Source organism: Myxocyprinus asiaticus, chromosome 40, assembly GCF_019703515.2.
Source record: "Myxocyprinus asiaticus isolate MX2 ecotype Aquarium Trade chromosome 40, UBuf_Myxa_2, whole genome shotgun sequence".
Taxonomy (NCBI): domain Eukaryota; kingdom Metazoa; phylum Chordata; class Actinopteri; order Cypriniformes; family Catostomidae; genus Myxocyprinus; species Myxocyprinus asiaticus.
The window spans coordinates 34136736-34163793 of record NC_059383.1 but is presented as its reverse complement, the minus strand read 5'-3'; the positions used below and the strand labels follow the sequence as shown (position 1 = coordinate 34163793).

At 38.0% G+C, this 27058-nt stretch overlaps 1 protein-coding gene across 1 annotated transcript in view; it reads left to right on the top strand.

Moving 5' to 3' along the window:
* LOC127430759 (probable E3 ubiquitin-protein ligase HERC1) overlaps positions 1-25778 on the top strand; it is a 131543-nt gene extending 105765 nt beyond the window's left edge. Inside the window, exons 65-78 of the mRNA XM_051680783.1 lie at positions 1547-1728; positions 5104-5259; positions 5364-5486; positions 5576-5678; positions 7334-7503; positions 7669-7807; positions 8422-8588; positions 15537-15706; positions 16047-16212; positions 16359-16435; positions 16858-17110; positions 17724-17876; positions 20994-21299; positions 25577-25778. Of these exons, the coding sequence (XP_051536743.1) occupies positions 1547-1728; positions 5104-5259; positions 5364-5486; positions 5576-5678; positions 7334-7503; positions 7669-7807; positions 8422-8588; positions 15537-15706; positions 16047-16212; positions 16359-16435; positions 16858-17110; positions 17724-17876; positions 20994-21299; positions 25577-25762 (2351 nt within the window). The 3' untranslated portion in view covers positions 25763-25778. The remainder of the gene's footprint in view (positions 1-1546; positions 1729-5103; positions 5260-5363; positions 5487-5575; positions 5679-7333; positions 7504-7668; positions 7808-8421; positions 8589-15536; positions 15707-16046; positions 16213-16358; positions 16436-16857; positions 17111-17723; positions 17877-20993; positions 21300-25576) is intronic.
* The last annotated feature ends 1280 nt before the right edge of the window (positions 25779-27058 follow it).

Sequence of the window (27058 nt, the reverse complement as noted above, 5' to 3'; positions counted from 1 at the left end):
CATGAGCAAGTTTCTCTAAGTCTTGAGTGGATACAAAACAATTTATTCTGGCTATATTTTTTAGATGATAGTATGCTGATTTAATTATTGCTTTGATGTGACTACTAAAACTTAAGTCTGACTCCAAAAATACACCAAGATTACTGACTTGATTTTTTGTCTTTAGACCCCTGGAGTCAAGCTATGTGTTCACCTTTGGAATTTCTCCTTTGTTGCCAAATACAATGACCTCTGTTGTGTCTTTGTTTAACTGAAGGAATTTTTGGCACATCCAACTGTTAATTTTCATCAATGCTTTGACATAGAGAGTCTATAGGGCTGTTGTCATTTGGTATTGGGGCTAGGTAGATCTGTTAGATCTGCATAGCTATGGTATGCAATTTGGTTATTTTTCATAATTTGGCCTAGTGGGAGCATATACAGGTTGAACAGGAGCGGTGCAAGAATTGAGCCTTGTGGGACTCCACACATCATGGATGTCAACTCAGATTCATAGTGACCTACATTCACATAATAACCCCTCCATTCTTGATATGACCTGAACCAGCTGAGGACCGTCCCAGAGAGCCCTAGCCAATTTTCCAGTCTGTCTATGAGAATGTTGTGGTCAACAGTGTCAAAAGCAGCACTAAGATGAAGTAATACAAGAAATGATATTTTGCTTGAATCAATATTTAGCCGAATATCATTGAGTATCTTTATGAGCGCCATCTCTGTGCTATGATGTTATTGGAAACCAGACTGGAAATTGTCCAAGTAGCCATTTGAGTTTAAGAATGTATTCAGCTGATTGAAAACAACCTTTTCAGTTATCTTGCCTGTGAAAGGAAGATTTTAAATTGGTCTGTAGGCAGCATAAAAGTGTCTTCAGAAGTGATATGATAGTTGTGGGTAAGAAATAGATCAATATTTAAGTCCTTTTTTAAATGTAAATCTCCACCTTTGACCAGCCCCAACCAGTACATGGCGATATACACGAAGAATGTGAATTGCCGGAGGTTTATAGTAAAAAAGGACTTAAAAATCGATCTGTTTCACCCACACCTATAATATCACATCTGAAGATATGAAGTAAACCACTGGAGTCTGGATTACTTTTATGCTGCCTTTAGGTACTTTTTGGACCTTCAAAGTTCTGTTCACCATTCACTTCCATTATATGGACCAATACAGCTGAAATATCCTTCTAAAAATCTTAATTTGTGTTCAGCAGAAGAAAGTCAGAAATACATCAGGAATGACCTGAGGGTGAGTAAATATTCAACAATATTCTTTCATTTCTGGGTGAACTGTTCCTTTAGCTATCAACATTGTACCCTTGATCAGTACTCTTAAAGGGATAGTTCACCCATTCATATTTGACTAATGATTTTTGGACTGATTATTCCTTTAAATCTGAATTCTTCCTTTGCTACTGTCACTGTGATTAAAATGTCCTGTAACTTAACAAGTGCAGGTAATGTATATATATATATATATATATATATATATATATATATATATATATATATTTCATGGACTACTTCTTACATGTATTTTCTAACAGGTTATGTAGTGACGCAGCTGGTGACATCATACGGGTCAGATGGTCACTCTCTGGCTCTCACGGAGACAGGGGAGGTGTTTAGCTGGGGCGATGGGGATTATGGCAAACTGGGCCACGGGAACAGTGAAAGACAACGACGACCCAAACAGATTGAAGTGCTGCAGGGAGAGGAAGTGGTGCAGGTATGGAAGAAGAATCTTAATTATACAGTGTCCCCAAAACTATTTTGACACTTAAGCCACATTTAAAAATTTATTTGAAAACAAAATATCAAATCTAGCATCAATTGCAAACAAATGACTATAGACCTTTTCTCAGGACTAATTTCACCTTGAGCCCTTTTTTGCAATTACTTTTAACCAGCTGATGTCAAGGTCATTTTAAGTGGATGAAGTCAGTAACCACATTTTTATTTCATCATATTTACTTTAGACATGCTCCACTAACGTTTGACAACCAGAAAATGACCAAAAACGTTTTGTCTTAATTTTGAACAGTATACCTGGATGGTTCTTCAACTTCGGGCCATTGCATGTCCCTGGGGTTGATTTTTATAAAAGTGAACAGATTTCAACTTTTTGCCTTTTGTAAATGAGGGTGTCTTTCAAATTGAATAGGAAACAGTTTACTGTGCTTGCACCAGTTATTTTTGGTACTTCTTAAATGCCTTATGTGTATAGATTTTACTGTTAGTTGTGTCCCAGACCCAGACATTCAATATTAAACTATGAAAATCCATAAGAAAAATACAAATTATTACACATTTAAAACTATGCAAATCTAAACAAATGGTGAAATAAACATAAACAATTTAAATAATTATTGTGTGAAAATGATTATATGACTATACTTTGTGATCAGTTGGATGCCACTTTGGTGAATTAAAATACCAATTTCCTTCTGAAACCGCAAAATCTCTACATTATTCCAAACTTTTGGCCGCCAGTGTGTGTGTGTATGTATGTATGTATGTGTGTGTATGTGTGTGTGTGTGATATATATATATATATATATATATATATATATATATATATATATATAAACTCTCCAAATAAAGAAACATCCCTTTTTCAGGACACTGTATTTTAAAGATAATTTTGTAAAAATCCAAATAACTTTACAGATCTTTATTGTAAAGGGTTTAAACAATGTTTTCCATGCTTGTTCAATGAACCATAAACAAATAATGAACATGCACCTGTGGAACGGTCATTAAGACACTAACAGCTTAGAGACAGTAGGCAATTAAGGTCACAGTTATAAAAACTTAGGACACTAAAGAGACCTTTCTACTGACTCTGAACAACACCAAAAGAAAGATGACCAGGGTCCCTGCTCATCTGCGTGAATGTGCCTTAGGCATGCTGCATGGAGGCATGAGGACTGCAGATGTGGCAAGGGCAATAAATTGCAATGTCCGTACTGTGAGACGCCTAAGACAGCACTACAGGGAGACAGGAAGGACAGCTGATTGTCCTCGCAGTGGCAGACCACGTGTAACAACACCTGCACAGGATCGGTACATCCGAATATCACACCTGCGGGACAGGTATAGGATGGCAACAACAACTGCCCGAGTTACACCAGGAATGCACAATCCCTCCATCAGTGCTCAGACTGTCTGCAATATGCTGAGAGAGGCTGGAGTGAAGGCTTGTATGCCTGTTGTAAGTCAGGTCCTTACCAGACATCACCGGCAACAACGTTGCCTATGGGCACAAACCCACCTTCGCTGGACCAGACAGGACAGGCAAAAAGTGCTCTTCACTGACGAGTCACGGTTTTGTCTCACCAGGGGTGATGGTCGGACTCGCGTTTATCATCGAAGGAATGAGCGTTACGCCGAGGCCTGTACTCTTTCTGTTCCAAAGAAGACAGAAAGTCATATGAGTTTGGAGCAACATGAGTTTGAGTAAATGATAGAGGTCGACTGATAGTGGATTTTGCCGATACCGATAACTAAGTTGGTGGAAAGTCTGATAACCAATTAAGCTGATAGTTTTTAAAATGTATTTATAGAATTTTAAAAACAATTCTTAGTCTTTTCTTACTGTGACAGGCACAGACATTGAGGCGTCAAAAGTCGCCTCAATGTCTCGATTTGGAGGTGGAGGGTCCGTCATGGTCTGGGGCGGTGTGTCACAGCATCATCGGACTGAGCTTGTTGTCATTGCAGGTAATCTCAACACTGTGCGTTACAGGGAAGACATCCTCCTCCCTCATGTGGTACCCTTCCTGCAGGCTCATCCTGACATGACCCTCCAGCATGACAATGCCACCAGCCATACTGCTCGTTCTGTGCGTGATTTCCTGCAAGACAGGAATGTCATTGTTCTGCCGTGGTCAGCGAAGAGCCCGGATCTCAATCCCATTGAGCATGTCTGGGACCTGTTAAATCAGAGGGTGAGGGCTAGGGCCATTCCCCCCAGAAATGTCCGGGAACTTGCAAGTGCCTTGGTGGAAGAGTGGGGTAACATCTCACAGCAAGAACTGGCAAATCTGGTGCAGTCCATGAGGAGGAGATTTACTGCAGTACTTAAAGCAGCTGGTGGCCACACCAGATACTGACTGTTACTTTTGATTTTAACCCCCCCTTTGTTCAGGGACACATTATTACATTTCTGTTAGTCACATGTCTGTGAAACCTGTTCATTTTATGTCTTAGTTGTTGAATCTTTTTATGTTCATACAAATATTTACACATTAAGTTTGCTGAAGCAGTTGAAAGTGAGAGGACATTTCTTTTTTTGCTGAGTTTATATATATATATATATATATATATATATATATATATATATATAGAATAACCAAGTCAACAAAAGTGTCATTGAAGAGTGTGCTTGAAATGAAAAATGAGACAAGTGATGTTTGAACAGAAAGAAAATTCAAGGTAAATATCAGCAGAGTATTTTCATTGGCTGTCATTTCCAATCCAGATGTAATTTTGCCAAATTACGCAAAAAGTAAATATGATTTAATTGTGTTTATTTAGGTTGCATAAATTGTTGGCTATAAAAAAAAAAACCTGCCATTTTATTTCAAAAGTTTTTAAATCTATATCTTCAAAAGCAATATAATAGGTGTGGGTGAGAAACAGAACAATATTACAATAAAGTCATTTTTTACTCTAAATATCCACTTTAACTTTCACATGTGAAAGTGAAACTAAACAAGCACCACAACTGACTTTCAGATGTTAAAGTGAAAGTGGAGATTTAGAGTAAAAAAAAGCTACACTTTTTTTTCTTTTTTTTTTGGGGAGCTACAAAGGTCTGATCACCATTCATTTGCATTGTGAAGACCTACAGTGCTGAAATATTCTCTAAAAATCATTGTTTGTGTTCTGCTGAAGAAAGAAACATCTGATGGCATAATTTGACATCTGGGTGTCAAATAATTTGTGGGGGGCAGCTGTAAATTATTGTCCAAGAAGTCTTTGTTTTCCTCTTATCTTTGAAACTCCTTTTGAAAGATAATCATTAGAACCCCAGACTCAAAAAAAGGACTTTGAAAGTTTAAGCTTTATGTTTCATTTAAAAAATCCTTCTCCATCTCAGCTGGCGTGTGGATTCAAACACTCAGCCGTAGTGACAGCTGACGGAAAGCTCTTCACCTTTGGCAGTGGGGATTCTGGTCGCTTGGGTCAAAGGTCAGCTTCCAACAAGATGGTCCCAGAGAGGGTTACAGCACTTGAGGGATACCACATTGGACAGGTTATCCTTCCTCATTGTAACTTTGACTTTATGGTAATATGTGTATATGACCTATAACCTAAGTTGAATGTGTGTGTAGCTGACCTTTCCTCTCTCATCTTTAGGTGTCATGTGGTATCAACCATAATTTGGTGCTGTCATTGGACGGCCTGACCGTGTGGGCCTTTGGAGATGGTGATTATGGTAAACTTGGGATCGGACCATGCACAGTCAAGTGCTACCCGCAGGTGCCAGTTATGTCTGATCTGATCACAACGGATCTATAACTTTGTAAATTGTCATTGGCTGATTGTCCTCTATTTCAATTGGTTGACAGAAAGTGGAGGCTCTCTGTAACAAGGGGGTCAAAAAGGTTGGATGTGGAACTCATTTCTCAGTGGTGCTGGCCAAAGATGGACATGTGTACACATTCGGGCAAGGTAGAGCCAGGGAGAATCTTTATCCAAATACATTTGTGTGTAATAGAGTGCAACAGTCTGGTTCTGCAAGTAAAAATCCCATTCATTTTTCCATAGGCAAATTGATTAATAACGATAACTTATAAACTTTCAAAGACAGACCTACCGCAAGCTCTGAGGTGGTTAATCAATGGCATATGCTTCTGTTGAAGCCATCAGTCCGAGTTATTTCAACTTTCACAAAATGCGGCTTAAGAGCTCTGCCGCACTCTCCCACTCCCGTGATGCACTGTGAATGACGCAGTCAATGCAATTTCTCTACACTCTCAAACTACTTGTATACATAGATATATCTGAATATTTTGCAATATACTTTAAGTATATTCATTCATTCATTTACTTATAATCAACAACATGAAATCAATAGGTTTAAATTCTTCCATCATTTTATTTGATTAGTTCATTTGCAAAGCTTCATAGGATTGTTGTTTATTCCCTCATTAAAAGGATAGCTCACCCAAAAAATGAAAACTCTCTCATTTACTCACCCTCATGCCATCCCAGATGTGTATGATTTTATTTCTTCTGCTAAACAAAAACAAAGATATTTAGAAGGATATCTCAGCTCTGTAGGTCCATACAATACAAGTGAATGGCGGCCAGAACTCAGAAGGTCCAAAGGGCACTTAAAGTCAGCATAAAAGTAATCCATAAAACTCCAGTGGTTAAATATATGTCTTCAGAAGAGATATGAAAGGTGTGGGTGAGAAACGGACCAATATTTAAGTCCTTTTTTAACTTTAAATCAACACTTTCCACATTCAGCCACCTACTGGTTGGGGCTGGTCAAAGGTGGAGATTTATAGTAAGAAAGGGAATCAAATATTGATCTATTTCTCAACCACACCTTTCTTATCGCTTAAGAATACATGGATTTAACCACTGGAGTCATATGGAAAACTTTTATGCTGCCTTTATTTCTTTTTTGGACCTTCTGATTTCTGGTCACCATTCACTTGCATTGTGAGAACCAACAGAGCTGAAATATTCTTCTTAAAATCTTTGTTGGTGTTCTGCAGAAGAAAGTCAGACACATCTTAGATGGCATTTTTGGGTGTACAGTCCAGTACACAGTACAAGTACACAGTCTTGTTTGTTTGTATTTTTGTCCGATTTTCAAATGCTTCTCTGCTTTAAATCAAAGTTTGTAATGTTGTGATTCACTTTGGAGCTGGTTGGTTTGGTTCATGTCTTAGAGCTTTTATGACGTACTTTATAAGATCCCAGTGGAAAAAATGAATAGGAAAAATACTTCTTTTTTGGAACCAAGATGGCTGAATTTTATTTATTTATTTATTTTACTTTTAAGTTAGATGAATGCTTAAAACACACAAAAAAACCATCAGGGAATTGTGTAAGAAAAACATTTTCTCAAATGTTTTCTCAAACTTAACTCAAAATATATTCTCTGGAAACAACTTTATCTTGAACAATTTTCCTACTCAAGTACTGTTAATGTATCTTGTTTTAAGGTAATTTTTCTTGGAAAACATAACAAACAAACAAAACACTTAAATTTTTTTTTTTTAACCCCTTCATGGTTTACAATTCTTTAGATGCACTTTGGACTCCATGCTGAAAAGACGTCTCTAATGTATGTGTACTTGTTTTCAAAGAGCGCCTCATAGGTCTGCCTGACTCCATGCTGAAAAATCATAACCGGCCACAGATTGTGCCTGCTCTGGAGGGTGTGTTCATTGAGGACATCGTTGTGGGCTGCGAGCACATCCTTGCTCTGTCTAACACTGGCGATGTGTATGCATGGGGCTGCAATTGTGAGGCCCAGGTACAGTCAACAAAACAGCACAGTCACCCTTCATAATGTGTAATCCAGATTCAGTGACTCTTAGTGTCTCTGTACCCGTATGTGATCTCTGTAAGATGCCTGTGGAACTTGTTGAATTTTTTGCTAAGCAGCATTTTACTGTGTCTTCTTTTGTGTGTAATGCAGCTGGGATTGGGTCATTCCAATCCCGTTAAGGAGCCCATTCTGGTGACTGCTTTACAAGGCAAAAACATCAGGCAGATCTCTGCTGGACGCTGCCACACTGCTGCCTGGACCACACCGGCTCTATCAACCAGAGCTTCAGGTACACCAAAAAACCCTAGTGAGCTGCCTTGTCGTCTGCTGTCTACTTAGATAGCTACCTTCAAAGGCACCATCCCACTCAATTGGAACCACATAAATGACTGAAATCTACTCCCCTATGGAGACAATTATTGGGAATTTTTCTTTCGGAACCAGACTGTTGCATGCTACTGAGGTTGAAATTAACAAGCATAACAAATACATAGCACAATCAAATATTGGGTAAAAGAGTCAATTTTTAATCAGAATTAGCATTTTGGTATTGCCTTATCCATGGAGGATATATGCAATGATGTCTTACAATTTGGCAAAAACCAAGTATTCTATATGGCAGCATTATTTTGGTGCTTTTTGAGACATCTTCTGCATCAGGAGCTCTCCTGTAGTGCCTAAAAATGTTGCCTAGTTAGACGGTTTACTTAGTTTTTGTAAACACAGTTGTGCACTTTAAGAGCACAATATGCGCACGCTCAAATTTCTGCTGGATTTTGGCATAATTCATCTTGATACCTCAATATAATCTCTGTTGTACCGGCATGATCATCCCAGCTGATGCGTTCCTAACACAATGTTAATTAGATCCAAAATCAACAGCTCTGACTCTGTATTTTGCAGGTTGTGCAGGGATACAGCTGGGTCTGCCTCAGTCTATACCACCGCAGTATAACGCTCTGAAAGACTGCAGTCCTGAAGTGCTGAACTCTCGTCTCAGAGTGCTGTATCATTTCTCTGATCTCATGTACAAGTCCTGGAGGCTTCTGAACCTCGACCCCCGAAACCAGGTACGCACGACTAATAATAACTTAAACCTTCTGACAGCCCTTTAAGGTGCTACACTGCAAAAAAAAAAAAAAAAAAAAAGAAAAAATTCTCAAATAGTGTTTTTGTCTTATTTTTCCAGTAAAAATATCTAAACATCCTTAAAACAAGATAGATTTACTTTAGAAGTAAAATTGTGTAAGATATTAGGACTTTAGAGATTTCTTTCTTGTTTAGTTTCTTCTTCTTTTTAGTAACTTAATTTGTTTGTGAAACAAAAATAACAATTTATTTGCTAGTATTTTCAGGCATGGTCTGCAAATAATCAGCAGATTTCAATTTCATGTTGATTGGACAATGTTATAGGAGTAATAGCAACAACAAAACGTTTACATAAAATCAAATCATGGTCAACCATGGTATCATTGTTCTCTGCATGACCCACACAATCTAACAAGACCTGTCTCACAAAAATGCCAACCTACAGCCTCAAGTCCATTTTGGTGTGCTCAATGTCAAATTTGTTGATGATTGGCCAATGGCTGCCATGTTTCTCAATATATGCAACTGTCCTCATGATCAATGATGGCAACTTATATATTATATTATAAACTATATTTAGAGCCACTTTCATATTGTTCCCTGTTATAGTGCCACCAAATGGCCAAACCCCACAACTTTTTCTGTGTGTTCTCTGGTTGAGCCCTTATATAAGTGTGTCAAGTTTGGTGAAAATACACTATATTGCCAAAAGTAATCGCTCACCCATCCAAATAATTGAATTCAGGCGTTCCAATCAATTCCATGGCCACAGGTGTATAAAATGAAGCACCTAGGCATGCAGACTGCTTCTACAAACATTTGTGAAAGAATGGGCCGCTCTCAGGAGCTCAGTGAATTCCAGCGTGGTACTGTGATAGGATGCCACCTGTGCAACAAGTCCAGTCGTGAAATTTCCTCGCTACTAAATATTCCACAGTCAACTGTCAGTGGTATTATAACAAAGTGGAAGCGATTGGGAATGACAGCAACTCAGCCACGAAGTGGTAGGCCACGTAAAATGACAGAGCGGGGTCAGCGGATGCTGAGGCGCATAGTGCGCAGAGGTCGCCAACTTTCTGCAGAGTCAATCGCTACAGACCTCCAAAGTTCATATGGCCTTCAGATTAGCTCAAGAACAGTGCGTAGAGAGCTTCATGGAATGGGTTTCCATGGCCGAGCAGCTGCATCCAAGCCATACATCACCAAGTGCAATGCAAAGCGTCGGATGCAGTGGTGTAAAGCACGCCACCACTGGACTCTAGAGCAGTGGAGACGCGTTCTCTGGAGTGATGAATCACGCTTCTCCATCTGGCAATCTGATGGACGAGTCTGGGTTTGGCGGTTGCCAGGAGAACGGTACTTGTCTGACTGCATTGTTCCAGCTGTGAAGTTTGGTGGAGGGGGGATTATGGTGTGGGGTTGTTTTTCAGGAGCTGGGCTTGGCCCCTTAGTTCCAGTGAAAGGAACTCTGAATGCTTCAGCATACCAAGAGATTTTGGACAATTCCATGCTCCCAACTTTGTGGGAACAGTTTGGGGATGGCCCCTTCCTGTTCCAACATGACTGCGCACCAGTGCACAAAGCAAGGTCCATAAAGACATGGATGAGCGAGATTGGTGTGGAAGAACTTGACTGGCCTGCACAGAGTCCTGACCTCAACCCGATAGAGCACCTTTGGGATGAATTAGAGCGAAGACTGCGAGCCAGGCCTTCTTGTCCAACATCAATGTCTGACCTCACAAATGCGCTTCTGGAAGAATGGTCAAAAATTCCCATAAACACACTCTTAAACCTTGTGGAAAGCCTTCCCAGAAGAGTTGAAGCTGTTGTAGCTGCAAAGAGTGGGCCCACGTCATATTAAACCCTATGGATTAAGAATGGGATGTCACTTAAGTTCATATGCGTCTAAAGGCAGATGAGCGAATACTTTTGGCAATATAGTGTATCTAATTTCACTTAAGAGTTATATCAATTTACGTAAAAGCAGAGACCACTTTTAAAATTCATCGGCCTGTTTTTGGCATTTACGAGCAACATTTTGCCACGTTCTTTTATCTTATTATCTTATCTTATAAATTTACTAATGACGCTTCTTATTTTGGTGGTTTCGTTCTGATTGGACGAACGGCTTTGAAGCAATTCGCTAAAGTAATTTCGGAACTATTTTCGAAGTGGCCACAGGCCATAAGGTGAACCATAGCAATTATGGTATCGTTGCATTCAGCAAGTCCTCCCGAACTTAACGAGACCAGTCCTGTGAAAATAGACCAATGCCACTAAAAGTTATAAGCTCACAAAGTTCAAATAAAACTTCTCGGGCACCTTCAGGGCATGGTCCTGATGACACATACAAAGTTTCGTAATGATACGCCAATGCGTTCATAAAATACAGCATTTTGCGACAAAATTCAAAATGGCCGACGTGGGAAAATTGGGTATTGTTTGACTCTGAATGTTTCAGTGAATCTAAAGAGACCAGTTTTATAATAGCGTTCAAGAGTTATAAGCCAAAATAGCTGTTTTTGCTATCTCCTGACAAGTAGTGGACAGTGTGGAGAAATGGTGCAGGTGACCACAAAGTTTTGTCACAATCCATCAAAGTGTTGCGGAGATACAGCATGAAGTCCATTTTGGTGTGCTCGCTGTCAAATTCGTGAAGCCATTTCTAAGGAACGATTTCAAACATCGAAAAAAATATTGATAACTTTTGTGTAGCTCTATCTCACGATCGCTTTAAAATAATTTGGTGGAAATCGGACAAAAATTGTAGGAGTAGCAGCGAAAAAATTTGTTTCCTTAAAATTCAAAATGGCGGAAAATCTAGTCAGGCGGAAATCGAAACCAAGGTTTGCATTCGACTCGGTGTGAGCTCAGGAATCAGGGGAAAAAAGAATTTTGTCTCTAGAACTTAGTTCAGAAGTCATTAAACATGAATGAAAATTTGACCTGTTGATGGTGCTAAAGGTTTTGAGTTACAGACTCCAAATTTGTATGTGGTACCTGTGGTATCAGTTCGGACTGTCCTCAAGCTCTGTGCAAAATGTCATAACTTTACTGCGAACGGTTCTATGGGCTGCCATAGACTCCCATGGCAGAAGAATAATAATAAGAACACTAATGATTACAATAGGGGTCTTCGCCCTTTCAGGGCTTGACCCCTATTTATACATAAATGAAATATTCATATTGTTTAATATTAGATTTAACACAAACTCTTTATTTTTATTTATTAGCAGATTTTTATTATATTTAAATATTATATATAAATGTTAATTATAATATTAAATCAAATAAAAATCTAGTAATTTTATGATATACTCTATCATAAATCTAATAATATTAGGGAGGCTTTTGCTTAAAACAAGGAACATCAATGGGGTAAAAAGGGTTAGAAAAAATAAAGACATTGTATGTCAACAAGTATTATTATTGTCCATCTGTCAATGTTTCCTGTACATTTTCATATATATATATATATATATACACACACACACACACACACACACAATTGGATACAGAGTTACCGTAGCCTTTTGTCAGCTCAAACCAGTCTGGCCATTCTCCGTTGACCTCTCTCATCAACAAGGTGTTTCTGTCCACAGAACTGCCGCTCACTGGATGTTTTTTTGTTTTTGGCACCATTCTGAGTAAACTCTAGAGACTGTTGTGTGTGAAAATCCCAGAAGTTCAGCAGTTACAGAAATACTCAAACTGGTCCTTCTGGCACCAACAATCATGTCATGATCGAAATCCCTGAGATCACATTTTTTCCCCATTCTGATGGTTGATGTGAACACTAACTGAAGCTCCTGATCCATATCTGCATGATTTTATGCACTGCACTGCTGCCACACGATTGGCTGATTAGATAATCGCATGAATATGTAGGTGTACAGGTGTACCTAATAAAGTGGTCACTGAGTATATGTATATATGTATGTGTGTGTGTGTGTGTGTGTGTGATATATATATATATATATATATATATATATATATATACTGACCAGCCACAACATTAAAACCACTGACATGTGAAGTGAATGACATTTATTATCTCGTTACAATGGCACCTGTCAAGGGGTGGGATATATTAGGCAGTAAGTGAACAGTCAGTTCTTGAATTTCATGTGTTGGAAGCAGGAAAAATGGGCAAGCGTAAGGATATGAGCGACTTTGACAAGGGCCAAATTGTGATGGCTAGACGACTGGGTCAGAGCATCTCCAAAACGACAGGTCTTGTGAGGTGTTCCATGTATGCAGTGGTTAGTACCTACCAAAAGTGGTCCAAGGAAGGAGAACTGGCGACAGGGTCATGGGCACCAAGGCTCATTGATGCGCGTGGGGAGCGAAGGCTAGCCCGTCTGGTCTGATCCCACAGAAAAGCTACTGTAGCACAAATTGCTGAAAAACGTAATGCTGGCCATGATAGAATGGTGTCTGAACACACAGTGCATCGTAGCCGCAGACCGGTCAGAGTGCCCATGCTGACCCCTTTCCACCACCAAAAGCGCCTACAATGGACACGTGAGCATCAGAACTGGACCATGGAGCAATGGAAGAAGGTGGCCTGGTCTGATGAATCACGTTTTCTTTTAGATCATGTGGACTGCCGGTTGTGTGTTCGTCGTTTACCTGGGGAAGAGATGGAAGCAGAATGCACTATGGGAAGAAGGCAAGCCGGTGGATGCAGTGTGATGCTCTGGACAATGTTCTGCTGGGAAACCTTGGGTCCTGGCATTCATGTGGATGTTACTTTGACAGGTACCACCTACCTAAAGATTGTTGCAGGCCACGTATATCCCTTCATGGCAACGGTACTCCCTGATGACATTGGCTTCTTTCAGCAGGGTAATGCACCTTAGCACACTGCAAAAATTGTTCAGGAATAGTTTGAGGAACATGACAAAGAGTTCAAGGTGTTGACATGGCCTCCAAATTCCCCAGATCTCAATCTGATTGAGCATCTATGGGATGTGCTGGACCAACAAGTCTGATCCATGGAGGCCCCACCTCGCAACTTACAGGACTTAAAGGATCTGCTGCTAGCGTCTTAGTGCCAGATACCACAGGACACTTTCAGAGGTCTTGTGGAGTCCATGCCTCGATGGGTCAGAGCTGTTTTGGCGGCACGAGGGGAACCTACACGATATTAGGCAGGTGGTTTTATTGTTATGGCTGATCGTTGTATATACTGTGTGTGTGTGTGTGTGTGTGTGTGTGTGTGTGTATGTGTGTGTGTGTGTGTGTGTGTGTGTGTGTGTGTGTGTGTATGTGTGTGTGTGTGTGTGTGTATATATATATATATATATATATATATATATATATATATATATATATATATATATATATATATATATATATATATATATACTGTATATGTACATATATACACTGGCGGCCAAAAGTTTGGAATAATGTACAGATTTTGTTGTTTTGGAAGAAAATTGGTACTTTAATACACAAGTGGCATTCAACTGATCACAAAATATAGTCAGGACATTACTGATGTAAAAAAAACGGCTATCATCGCTATTTGAAAAGTCATATTTGATCAAATCTAGACAGGCCCCATTTCCAGCAGCCATCACTCCAACACCTTATCCTTGAGTAATCATGCTAAATTGCTAATTTGGTACTAGAAAATCACTTGCCATTATATCAAACACTGCTGAAAGCTATTTGGTTTGTTAAATGAAGCTTAACATTGGCTTTGTGTTTGTTTTGAGTTGCCACAGTATGCAATAGACTGGCATGTCTTAAGGTCAGTATGGTCAAGAATGGCAAAAAAGAAACTGCTTTCTCTAGAAACTCGTCAGTCAATCATTGTTTTTAGGAATGAAGGCTATGCAATGCTTGCAACTGCCAAAAAACTGAAGATTTCATACAATGGTGTACACTACAGTCTTCAAAGACAAAGGACAACTGGCTCTAACAAGGACAGAAAGAGATGTGGAAGGCCAGATGTACAACTAAACTGTAGTTTGTAAACAGTACTAAACAGTACAAACTGAGTCTGTAGTTTGAGAAATAGACGCCTCACATGTCCTCAGCTGACAGCTTCATTGAATTCTACCCGCTCAACACCAGTTTCATGTACAACAGTAAAGAGAAGACTCAGGGGTGCAGGCCTTATGGGAAGAATTGTAAAGAAAAAGCCTCTTTGGAAAAAGTAAAACAAAAAGAAAAGGTTAGAGTGGGCAAAGAAACACAGACATTGGACAACAGATAATTGGAAAAGAGTGTTATGGATCTTAACCCCATTGAGCTTTTATGAGATCAGCTAGACTGTAAGGTGCGTGAGAAGTGCCCGATAAGACAGCCACATCTATGGCAAGTGCTAAAGGAAGCGTGGGGTGAAATGTCACCTGAGTATCTGGACAAACTGACAGCTAGAATGCCAAGGATCTGCAAAGCTGTCATCGCCGCACATGGAGGATTTTTTGATGAGAACTCTTTGAAGTAGTTTAAGAAGTTTTGAACATCTTATTCAAATTGTAATAGTAATTTTTCACATTATTAATGTCCTGACTATACATTGTGATCATTGAATGCCACTTCGGTGAATAAAAGTAAAAATGTATTTCCATAAGAACAAAATCTGCACATTATTCCAAACTTTTGTCCACTAGTGTGTGTGTGTGTGTGGTGATATAAAATATATATATATATATGCTATTTACTAAATATATTAACATAATAAAGTTTGTTTTTTGGTACCAGATTGTTTTACAAGAAAGTTTCTGTATGCTGACTTCTGCCAAGAGCCTTTTCCTCTTATCTTTTTTTTAAGCACAGCTGAATTTTTCTGTCCAGTGTTAAGTGTTCATAGTTATAGTTCCTGTTATTTACCTCTAAACCGATTAATGTGTGTTGGTCAAAATCTGAGCAGTAGTTTTGTCTGACTGTGTTGCTTTCTGACTTGTTTCCAGGTGAATACTTCTCGCTATAGCTCAGGTGCTGCTGCCATCGTACAGGGTAAGTTGCGAGGTCTCCTCTCCCCGAAAGTCAACATGCTTCCTCTTGTACGCACCATTGGCAGAACAATGACCCAAGGAAAGACCTATGGACCCCAGATCACAGTCAAGAGAATCTCCACTAGGTAAATACAGACTTTTTAACTGGACCAGTTGGTACTAATCGGTTTTACATGATGTCATGTACAAGCTTTACTTGATGATGCAATGTATTAAAGAAAAGCACACCACAGCGATGCGTTTTAAAAATGGCAAATGAAACTGGCCGAGAATCGGCCATTTCGGTTCACACGAAATGCGTTTTTTTCCGTCCGTGTGCACTGATTTTTTTTTAAGTCTTTCTATGTAAATATGACGTGTCATTTTAAGTTCTATTCTGTTTCATTCGTTGCCCTGCGCCTAGCTTTTTTAGCGCAAGAATGTGTTCAGTTTCAGTGGTCCCTAACTCTGTCCTCCTGTCCACAGGGGGCGCTCTAGCAAGCCCATCTTTGTTCAGATCACCAAGCAGGTGGTGAATTTGAACCCCACGGAGCTGCGTCTACCCTCCAGAGCATGGAAGGTAAAGCTTGTTGGAGAGGGGGCAGATGACGCCGGGGGCGTGTTTGATGACACCATAACTGAGATGTGCCAGGTAACTCAAAGCTCAATATCTGAAAACAAGAACGTCTTCTGGTTTTGTTCCTCGGTAGATTATAGAGTTCTTTCTTCCTCACTTGGTCACTCTAAAGAGTGTAATTTTTTCATTTAAATGTTCAAAACTGTATTTTTTATTCTCAGGAGTTACAGGCTGGTGTGGTCGACCTGCTCATTCACACTCCAAACAGCACTGCAGACGTTGGCAGCAACACGGACAGGTACATTGCAGACGCTTGCTATGTTTACATGCCTAATAATGACTTAAATGGATAGTTCACCTAAAAATTTAATTTCTGTCATCATTTACTCACCCTCATGTTGTTCTGAACCTGTATGACTTTCTTTTGTGAAAAACACAAAAGGAGATGTTAAGCTGAATGTTAGCCTCAGTCACCATTCACTTTCATTGTATGGAAAAAAGATGCAATGAAAGTGAATGGTGACTGAGGATAACATTCTTCCTAACATTTCCTTTTGTGTTTTTCACAGAAAAAAAAATTCATGCAGGTGTGAGCCAACATTGTTTAGAGTGAATTTATTTGAAAATCACTGCATGGAAACACAGTCAATGAGATTTACATTGTGTAGGCAAAATGTGATGCAATGGACTATCTCTATTCACCTCTACTGTCTGCTGCAGGTTTCTGCTGAATCCAGCTGCAGTCTCAGATGATCACATGGTGCAGTTTCGTTTCCTGGGCATTTTAATGGCAGTGGCCATTCGCACTAAGAAGCCTCTGGATCTGCACCTGGCTCCATGGGTGTGGAAGCAGATATGCTGTATTCCTCTGGGAGCCGCTGACCTAGAGGAGGTCGACCTGCTCACATACCGCTCTCTTCAGGGCATCTTACACCTGGACAGCAGTGTGATCAATGAAGAGAACTTCACAGTGGTGAGCTGTGCAGCCCAGAGGGAGGAGCATACTGTAGATCACCTGTTCATATTATTAGGATACAGTCAAACACATTGGAAAAATCATTATTTCCCCCTATCTTTCCCTCCCTTCGTTAATACAAAGCAAAGATTTAAAACTAGTCCTCATACGCAAGTATTCGCATTTACATAAATGCACCTACAATGGAACTCTGTGGGGCAAGATGTAGAGTTTTAAGCACAAATGTGCAGCTCATATTTTTGTTAACCATTTTTTTTTTTTTATTGTTCTGTATGAAAATGCTATTTTAGATGTAAAGTTATCTAAATCAGCCTTGTAGTGCTGGGATTCCTGTTCTGGGCAGATCAGTACACACTAGTGTTACTTTCACCTGTATAATGTTTAAAGTCTTGTGGCTGTGGGTTCTAAATTGTGTTTTTTTGACGTTTAGTCTGGTGCAACACCTTATCCCAAGGATTTCTATTCTATTAAGTGCATTACTGTAAATATAATTTTGGCAGGGATGAAATGAACTTGTTTTGATCCCAAAACATTCCTTTTACATTCCTTTAAAGACTGTAATTTTGCATTGTCTGTTCCCACCTCTCTACGTATTTTTCGGTATTCATAGATGATCCCTCTGGACTCATTTGTGGCTCACGGTGCTGATGGAACATTGGTTCCCGTGGTTCCTGGTGGACACAACCTCCCCCTGACCTTCTCCAACAAGAACGAGTATGTGGAGAGAGCCCTGCATTACAGATTGCATGAGATGGACAGACAGGTACCTGAAAAACACAAACTTACATTATACATTTAACACTATGCATTTGACGGACGGACGGACGGGCAGATAGATGAACGCGGGAGAATGAGATTTATTCATTTCCATTGATATGCACCTTTGTATTTATATTTATATTCCATAAACAATGATACATATTAGCTTAATAAAAAAGCATTTTTTACCTTAATATAATTTTTACAAAAACATTTTTTTGAATGAACAACGTGTGCAAAAACTACTCATTTTTTTGGAACCCAGTAGAATATTTCATAATATTAATTATTACTATGGGACCCAGCCGAGTTTATTTTTTATAATATAATACTAAATTATCATTATTATTTTGAGGATTAGATTTGTGTTATACAAAATTATTGCACTGCTCTTTGGAATACTCTATTTGGATTGGACAATGGCACCATCTAGCAGTCTGCAGGGTTTGTACAAGGTGCTTGAAGTGACTTGAATTTGGCTTTTTCAAATTTAAATCCTGGAAAACCCTTGAAAATAGCAATTTTTACCAAGAGGTACTTAAAAAGTTCATGAATTATAGAAAATCTTAAAATACGTTGCTTAAATCATTTAATAAATGAAATGTTTTTATTTATTTTTGGAAAAACACGACGACAGACCACTAGACCACTGCTGAAGCAGGCAGCGCATAGACTGTGCTGTCAAGTGACACCTGTTACTTTTGGCAGCGCTGTTCAGAATGGGCCAATCACAATCAAGTGTTACTGGAGGATTTAAAAAATATATATTTTATAGATACTGCTGTGGTGGATTTAACAAGTATGAATCCTTGAAACTATCAGTTTTAATTACAATTTACTCTCCAGAGTGAAAAAATTATATGAGATGTAAAATGTTTTGAATGATTTGAATGCAGATCAAAAGAGGATTCTGTTTTGTGAGCCATCTAACACCCCCTTTTGTAAAGAAAGCTTTGTGTCTCACAAAATAGGTTATTTCTGACAACATTTGGGACAATATCAATATGTTGACAAAGTCATGTCCCTTGACTTTTTTTAGTCATGAAAATGCTTTCAAATAGTGAAGAAATCTTTTTATTTATTTATTTATTTTTTAATAATTTTATAACCTAACCTTTAATGATATGAAATGGCTTGAAAATATAGAAAATATATTTGAAATTGTTAATTGCCTGAAACAAATGATTGTCCCCTTCATCTGGTACACCACTTCTATGACATGTAAAGTTATTTGTATAATTATTTTGTACTTGCTTTTAATAAAAGCATTAGTGCAAGGCCTAACAAGTGTGCAAAAAAAGCAAAACAAAAGTATTATTAATAATTTAAATAATTTAAAAAGAGTGTTTGATTTCATGGCATTGGTGTTATCAATGTTAAAACCTTTTTTTTTTTCTTCTTTTTTTTTGTTTAAAAAAAAAAATTTAGTCAAAGTTCAGAGGCTGCTTAAATATGCATATAGTGATTTTTCCCAGCATGTTAAAAAATTATTAATTCACATTTAAACTAATATCTTCACACAAACATATTTGGTGTTGTACCCCGTTTAACCCTGAAAATGTGGTGTTGTAGCCCATTTAACCCTCGTTAGTGTTAACTTGGTGTTAACTTGCTTCGTTCGTGAAACAAAATTAAATAATAAAAGAAAGAACAACAGCCAAGTTGTCCTTTATGAATAAAAAATAATTTCAACATGTTACAAAATATTTATCCTCGGCATTTACAGGCAAAAACTGAACTGAACGGAAACTGCCAATATTTTGTAAGTTGGAAAGTCAAAATTTTTTGAGAATGACCCATTTGCAATTTCAGTTAGTTCCTCACATAACTCTGTTGTGTGACTTTAGAAAACATGAAACACAGCATGAGTCATATGGACTACTGTTTACGGACCCAGTTATTCACTTTTGTTGGAAAGTGAAGTGCATTTTAAGGGAGAACACTACAACTGCACATCAATTTCATCATGAATGAACCAAGAATTGTTACTGTGAGAATATGTAGTTAAAGATGCTCATTGTTGTACTTGTAATAAGTGGTGTTTTATAAAAATAAATTAACTGTATGGTTAAAATATTTTTATTTAAAATTAACAAAAAGAATTTGTTTTAATGACATCTCGAGCATAGTCCTTGAAAACAGATAAAAATGTGCTTAAAGTCCTTGAAAGTCCTTGAATTTAACTTTGAAGCATCTGTACAAACCCTGGGTCTGATATTTCTTTCCTACCTCTCGGATCACTGTGATCTTTACTAATTTCAACTCAAAATTTAAGCTAATTTCAACTCAAATCAATGTTTCATGCCCATCCATTTATTTATTTGACAAGCAGTCTTGGAATAAGCTTGGAAATAAACACCAACAGAACTCTGGTGCAAACCGGAGGTGCATTTCAGATGTTCAGCGATTTTCTTTCTTCTCACATAATTACATAATTTCAACACAAATCAATATTTTAAGTCCATCTATTTTTTATTTTTTTTCGATTAACATCCGACAGGCAGTACATTATCCCTTCAATAATATATTTCTGTCATATTTACTTCACCTTTATCTGGGGCTTTTATTTTGACACTAAAAGTGCTGTGTGTATTTCATAGTTTACAATGTTCTGCATCTGGTGAAATGCTGTCATCTCATTTTCTGTTATACTGTGCTGCATCTTTAGATTTGGAAAATACTTAAGAGCGGTTTCTTATGTTTGGAATTGCATGAATGCTTGAATCTGTTTGTAGCGAGTTTGGCGGATGTAGCTTGGAAGCTCTAGTAGGAGTTACAGTTGATCATTTTGGTCACAGTTTAGGAATTTTGGAAAAACGCTAAACCATGTCTTTACAATAACAGCATGTTGGCTCTGTCAAGCCAACTTAAAGACTTTTGGGAAGCAGTGATAACTTGGAATGCTAACAGTACGTAAGCAGTGGTATTTACTAAAGTCTGTAGAAAGTATCACAAGATTTGCACGTGACATTTGCACATTGTGTTTATATGGAGTCTTGCAACAACCCTAACCCTAACCTTGTTAGCAGCAAATGCAAATCTCGCAAAAGTTTAGCAGGACAAGGTTTACCAAGTAGATTTAACCATTAAGAATTACGCGGGTATCTGTGTATTCCTGTAGGTGTCAGCAGTGAGGGAGGGCATGTCCTCCATCATTCCGGTCCCACTGCTCTCCCTGCTAACAGCTCGACAGCTGGAACAGCTGGTGTGCGGTCTGCCTGAGGTCTCCGTGGAGATGCTCAAGAAGGTGGTACGTTACCGTGACATTACCGACTGCAACCAGCTCATTGGCTGGCTGTGGCAGAGCCTTGAGGAATTTACCAACGAGGAGAGAGTCCTTTTCTTGCGCTTCGTTTCCGGCCGTTCAAGACTGCCATCCAATCCAGCCGACATCACACAGAAGTTTCAGATTATCAAAGTTGACAGGGTAAGTTAACACATCAGGTATAGAATAAGGTTTACCTCTAATCTTAAGCAAAAATCTTTAGCTTTTATGATGAACATTTAGGTTTGTGTTTAGGTGAAGTGTGATGTGTTAAAATTAGGGTTGGTTAAAAATATTGATTTTCCGATGTATTGCGATCTCCGATCCCGATATCATATCTTAAACCCCACTCACAAGTGCAACCAAATTTTGCACTGTGCGACTAAAAATGTCTGTGATTAGCCACTGGCTGGTAATTTTTAGAATTCACTCACCAGTGATTGAGTAGTGTTGTGGCGAAGGAGTTCTGTACAAATATCCTGTCACTGTGTTTTGAGAGTAAAAGTTTGGTCTGATTCATTCCTTGTAATGTGTATTAGAAGACAAGATCCACGCAACCTATTTGTCATTGAATAATGTCTCTTTTAATGCCCTTTTCTGTTTTCTTTTTTCTTTTGTCTGTTGTTGATCAGAAACATCAAAAAATTAAACATTTAAATTTTATCCCACATAGCACGGATGCAGTAAAGAAGCCATTCGACTCCACTCATGTTAATATGCGCTCAACTGAAACACTTCCGTACCATCCTTCCGTGTCATCTAAAGAGACAGTACTGTTTAAGCACTTGTCTTACATGTCAATGTAATTACTTGTTAATAGTACAAATTATGCATGCAAACAATAAACATGTAACTGTGTGTGTGTGTGTGTGTGTGTGTGTGTGTGTATATATATATATATATATATATACACACACACATACAGTTGAAGTGTGAAGTTTACATACACCTTAGCCAAATACATTTAAACTCCGTTTTTCACAATTCCTGACATTTAATCATAGAAAACATTCCCTGTCTTAGGTCAGTTAGGATCACTACTTTATTTTAAGAATGTGAAATGTCAGAATAATATTAGAGTGAATGATTTATTTCAGCTTTTATTTCTTTCCTCACATACCCAGTGGGTCAGAAGTTTACACACACTTTGTTAGTATTCGGTATCATTGCCTTTAAATTGTTTAACTTGGGACAAACATTTTGGGTAGCCTTCCACAAGCTTTTCACAATAAGTTGCTGGAATTTTGGCAGATTCCTCCAGACAGAACTGGTGTAACTGAGTCAGGTTTGTAGGCCTCCTTGCTCGCACACACTTTTTCAGTTCTGCCCACAAATTTTCTATCGGATTGAGGTCAGGGCTTTGTGATGGCCACTCCACTACCTTGACTTTGTTTTCCTTAAGCCATTTTTCCACAACTTTGGAGGTATGCTTGGGGTCATTGTCCATTTGGAAAATCCATTTGCGACTAAGCTTTAACTTCCTGGCTGATGTTTTGAGATGTTGCTTCAACATATCCACATAAATTTTCTTCCTCATGATGCCATCAATTTTGTGAAGTGCACCAGTCCCTCCTGCAGCAAAGCACCCCCACAACATGATACTGCCTCTCCCATGCTTCACGGTTGGGATGGTGTTCTTCAGCTTGCATGCCTCACCCTTTTTCCTCCAGACATAACAATGGCCATTATGGCCAAACAGTTAAATTTTTGTTTCATCAAATTTCTCCAAAAAGTAAGATCTTTGTCCCTATGTGTACTTGCAAACTGTAGTCTGGCTTTTTTATGGCAGTTTTGGAGCAGTGGCTTCTTTCTTGCTGAGCAGCCTTTCAGGTTATGTTGACATAGGACTCGTTTTACTGTGGATATAGATACTTGTCTACCTGTTTCCTCCAGCGTGTTCACAAGGTCCTTTGCTGTTGTTCTGGGATTGATTTGCACTTTTCGCTCCAAACTACGTTCATCTCTAGGAGACAGAATGCGTCTCCTTCCTGAGCGGTATGATGGCTGCATGGTCCCATGGTGTTTATACTTGCATACTATTGTTTGTACAGATGAACGTGGTACCTTCAGGCATTTGGAAATTACTCCCAAGGATGAACCAGACTTGTGGAGGTCCAAAATTGTTTGTTTGTTTTTGTTTTTTTTTTGGCTGATTTCTTTTGATTTTCCCATGATGTCAAGCAAAGAGGCACTGAGTTTGAAGGTAGGCCTTAAAATACATCCTATTGGCTTGACATAATTTTCTGGAATTTTCCAAGCTGCTTAAAAGCATAGTTAACTTAGTGTATGTAAACATCTGATCCACTGGAATTGTGATATATTCAATTAAAAGTTAAACAATCTGTCTGTAAACAATTGTTGGAATAATTACTCATGCCATGCACAAAGCAGATGTCCTAAACGACTTATAGTTTGCTAATATTAAATCTGTGGAGTGGTTAAAAAATTAGTTTTAATGACTTCAACCTAAGTGTCGGTAAACTTTTGACTTCAAATGTATGTGTATATATACAGTTCTGTGCAAAAGTCTTAGGCACATACGATGTTTCACAAAAGCATTTGTCTTAAGATGGTTATTTATATCTTCAACTTTAGTGTGTCAATAGGAAATATAAATGTTAGACTCCCAAACATTACTTTTGCAAATAGAAAAGATTAGAATAGAAGAACAGGGAGCCCTGCAACAGATGTCATGGCCCCCCACAAAGCCCCCCACTGTACATTGTGTCAGTCTGAGATTACATAAAGAGTCAGAAGCAATTGAGACAGCCTGAATAGATAGAAGAACTGTGGCAAATTCACCAAGAAGCTCGGAACATCCTATCTGCCAGCAACCAAGAAAACCTAGGAGAATTGGTGCTGTTTTAAAGGCAAAGGTGGTCACACCAAATATTGATTTAGCTTTTTTATGTTTACTGGACTTTGTATGACATTTAAGTGATAAATGAAAACTATTTATGTCATTATTTTTGAAGACATCCTCACTATGCAACATTTTTCACATACACACACACACACACACACACACACACATGTGTAATTTATGTAAATTTACACATGTAAATTTAGTGTGATTAATAAACATGTTAAAAACATTTACACAATCATGCCCACTGACGCATATGTAAATTATGTAATAGAAGTATGGATTTCCTTACTATATGAGCAATTCAAGTTTGAAGTACATCTGTTTTTTACGAGCCGCGTCAATAGGTGGCAGCGCACCTCAACAAACCTCACAAGCATCACAGCCACTGAATGAGATCCGCTCACTGAGGAGGAAGCACAACAGATGGGCGAAGCACAACAGAATACACGATTTTAAAAGTTTACACTACTTTTAACTAGACAAAGCATCCTAAAAATGTGGTGTTTATGACACTGAATACCAGTGAGATGCTCCAAATACATCTGTCTGAGGCATGCACATGTACATAGAGGGAAAAATTTAAAAATTGTGCAGACAGAACGTGAGAACGCGTACTGTGAGATCTGGACACATTGACGAACTTGGTACAAAACAGATTGCTATCAACTGTAGGCTTGTTCAATGATATGAGAATAAAACAAACAATATAATGATTCCTTAAGCCAATTTTTTGTAAGTGTACAATACTTTATTCATCTGCTACAATAATAAAATTTATTTAAACTGAATTTCAATCCATATGATATATTTATTATAGGCCCTCCTATATGATATTTAAAATTTTAATTATGCATTATTTATATGAATTATCTATCTAGATTCTTATCTGTATATTTCAGATTATATATATATATATATATATTGAAATATACAGATAAGAATCAAATTAAATAAAATCGGAAAATCTGTATCAATAACCAGCCCTGCATATTATTTGTAGCTAAGATTACCTATCTGTATATACCTTGCTAAAACGAGATTGTCCTCCATTTTCACCATCACAAATGGTTGATCTTGTCATAGTAGTGATTGTTAGTTCCTTCACTATTTGTACATCATCAATCAGGCTTTTTACATTACTCTGGAACAAGGCTGTATCCCAGTTTGCATTCTAGCTTTACTCTTTATCATGCCTTATTTTGGTTAGTGCATTCCAAATCATTCTACATTACATGCTACATTCTACAAGTATCTTGAAGGTTTTCAGATGGCATGCTATTTCCAATTAATTATCGAAATGTGCATCCATGCATGTTTTGGGTTAATATCCACAATTATGGACAGAGAATTAGTTCTCTGATATGGGTGTATGTGATTATGCAACAAAGTGTTCTGTGGTATCAAGATGCAAATTTATGACATGGTATTGTGTCCCAGTACTACCGTACTGGCTTACTACATACTACAAAGTATCTACTTTACAAACACACAACGGCCAGCACTGTAGGTATTTTCTGTACTTAATAGAAAGTATATGAATTGGATTCCTCTCTGTATTTTTTCTCAACAGCCAGTGAACGGTCTTCCTACAGCCCAGACCTGCTTCTTTCAGCTCCGCCTTCCTCCCTACACGAGCCAGGCAATGCTAGCCGAGCGCCTACGCTACTCTATTCACAATTGCCCCTCCATAGACATGGACAACTACATGCTGTCTCGTAACACTGACCCGGCCGATGGCTCCGATACGGAGTACTGACGTGGCACTCGCAAAACGGATGCTGTTACTCTAAAAAGCACAAACGGCAGCAACATAACAACATTAGTCTAAAACTCATATATGCCTTTTAATTGGTCTTCTTTCTCACTCATGCAATACATTTCTCCCTCACAAAGACTCGTATATGTACTGTATACAGAATGCACTGCAGCAGCCAGTTCTTTCACCAGGTCAAAAGCAATTCATTTCTTTATTTATTAATTTTTATAATGTATTTGTGTCTCTGAATGTTTCAGGATACTTCCCAAAGCTAAAAATACAACATTTCATTTGTAAAAACTGACAAACAGGTTTGAAAAAAGTTGGAATATTATTTATTACAACACCATTACAAGCTCTGTGCCAGGAATAGTGGCAAGGTTGAACTGGAGTTCATTCATAGGTGAGCACTTGGCAGCTAGTTTATGTCTCAGTTTATGCCAAAGGCTTTTAAAGTGATATTTCTCCCAAAAATAAAATACATTCTCTCTTTATTTACTGTCCCTCAAATGCGAATGACTTTCTTACCTTATGAAACACAAAATAAGATTTTTTTTTTAAAGGAATATTCCGGGTTCTATACAAGTTAAGCTAAATGCAGCATTCGTGGCAAAATGTTGATTACCACAAAAAAAAAAATCATTTCGACTCATCCTGCCTTTTCTTTGAAAACAGCAAAAATCGAGGCTACAGTGTAAAAAAAACATCATACAAGTAACATTAAATTCTGAGGCCATACGATAGATTTGTTTGAGAAAAGATTGAAATTTAAGTTATTATCCACTGGAAATCTTCCCCTCAAATGAGCTTTTTAAGGCTGGAATCGGATCGTTGAGTTGGTTTGTTAAACTCAAGAACTGGATTTTGTAAACCATATCAGCTGATTCATTAAAAGATCCAACACAAAATAATGATTCATTCATGAATTATTCATTACTACATCTCTCATAAACTTTCATGAAAATCCTAATGACGGAAGTCAAGATTTTCAGTGAATAATGGCTTAAATTTTGGTCTGTTTCTCATGCAAAACTATTGTATGGCTTTAGAAGTTATCTGGATCACTTAATACTTTTATGGTTCTTGTGTCCTTTTTAAGCTTGAAAGCTACAGTCTCCATTCATTTTTAATAAAAAAAAAAAATACATTCTTCAAAATATCTCCTTTTGTGTTCCGTAGAAGAAAGTCGTATGTGTTTGGAACGACATGAGAGTGAATAAGAGTTGACAGAATTTTTAAAAAATGAAATACTCCTTAATATACTATTCTGTACACTATATCTTCTGACTCAGTGGA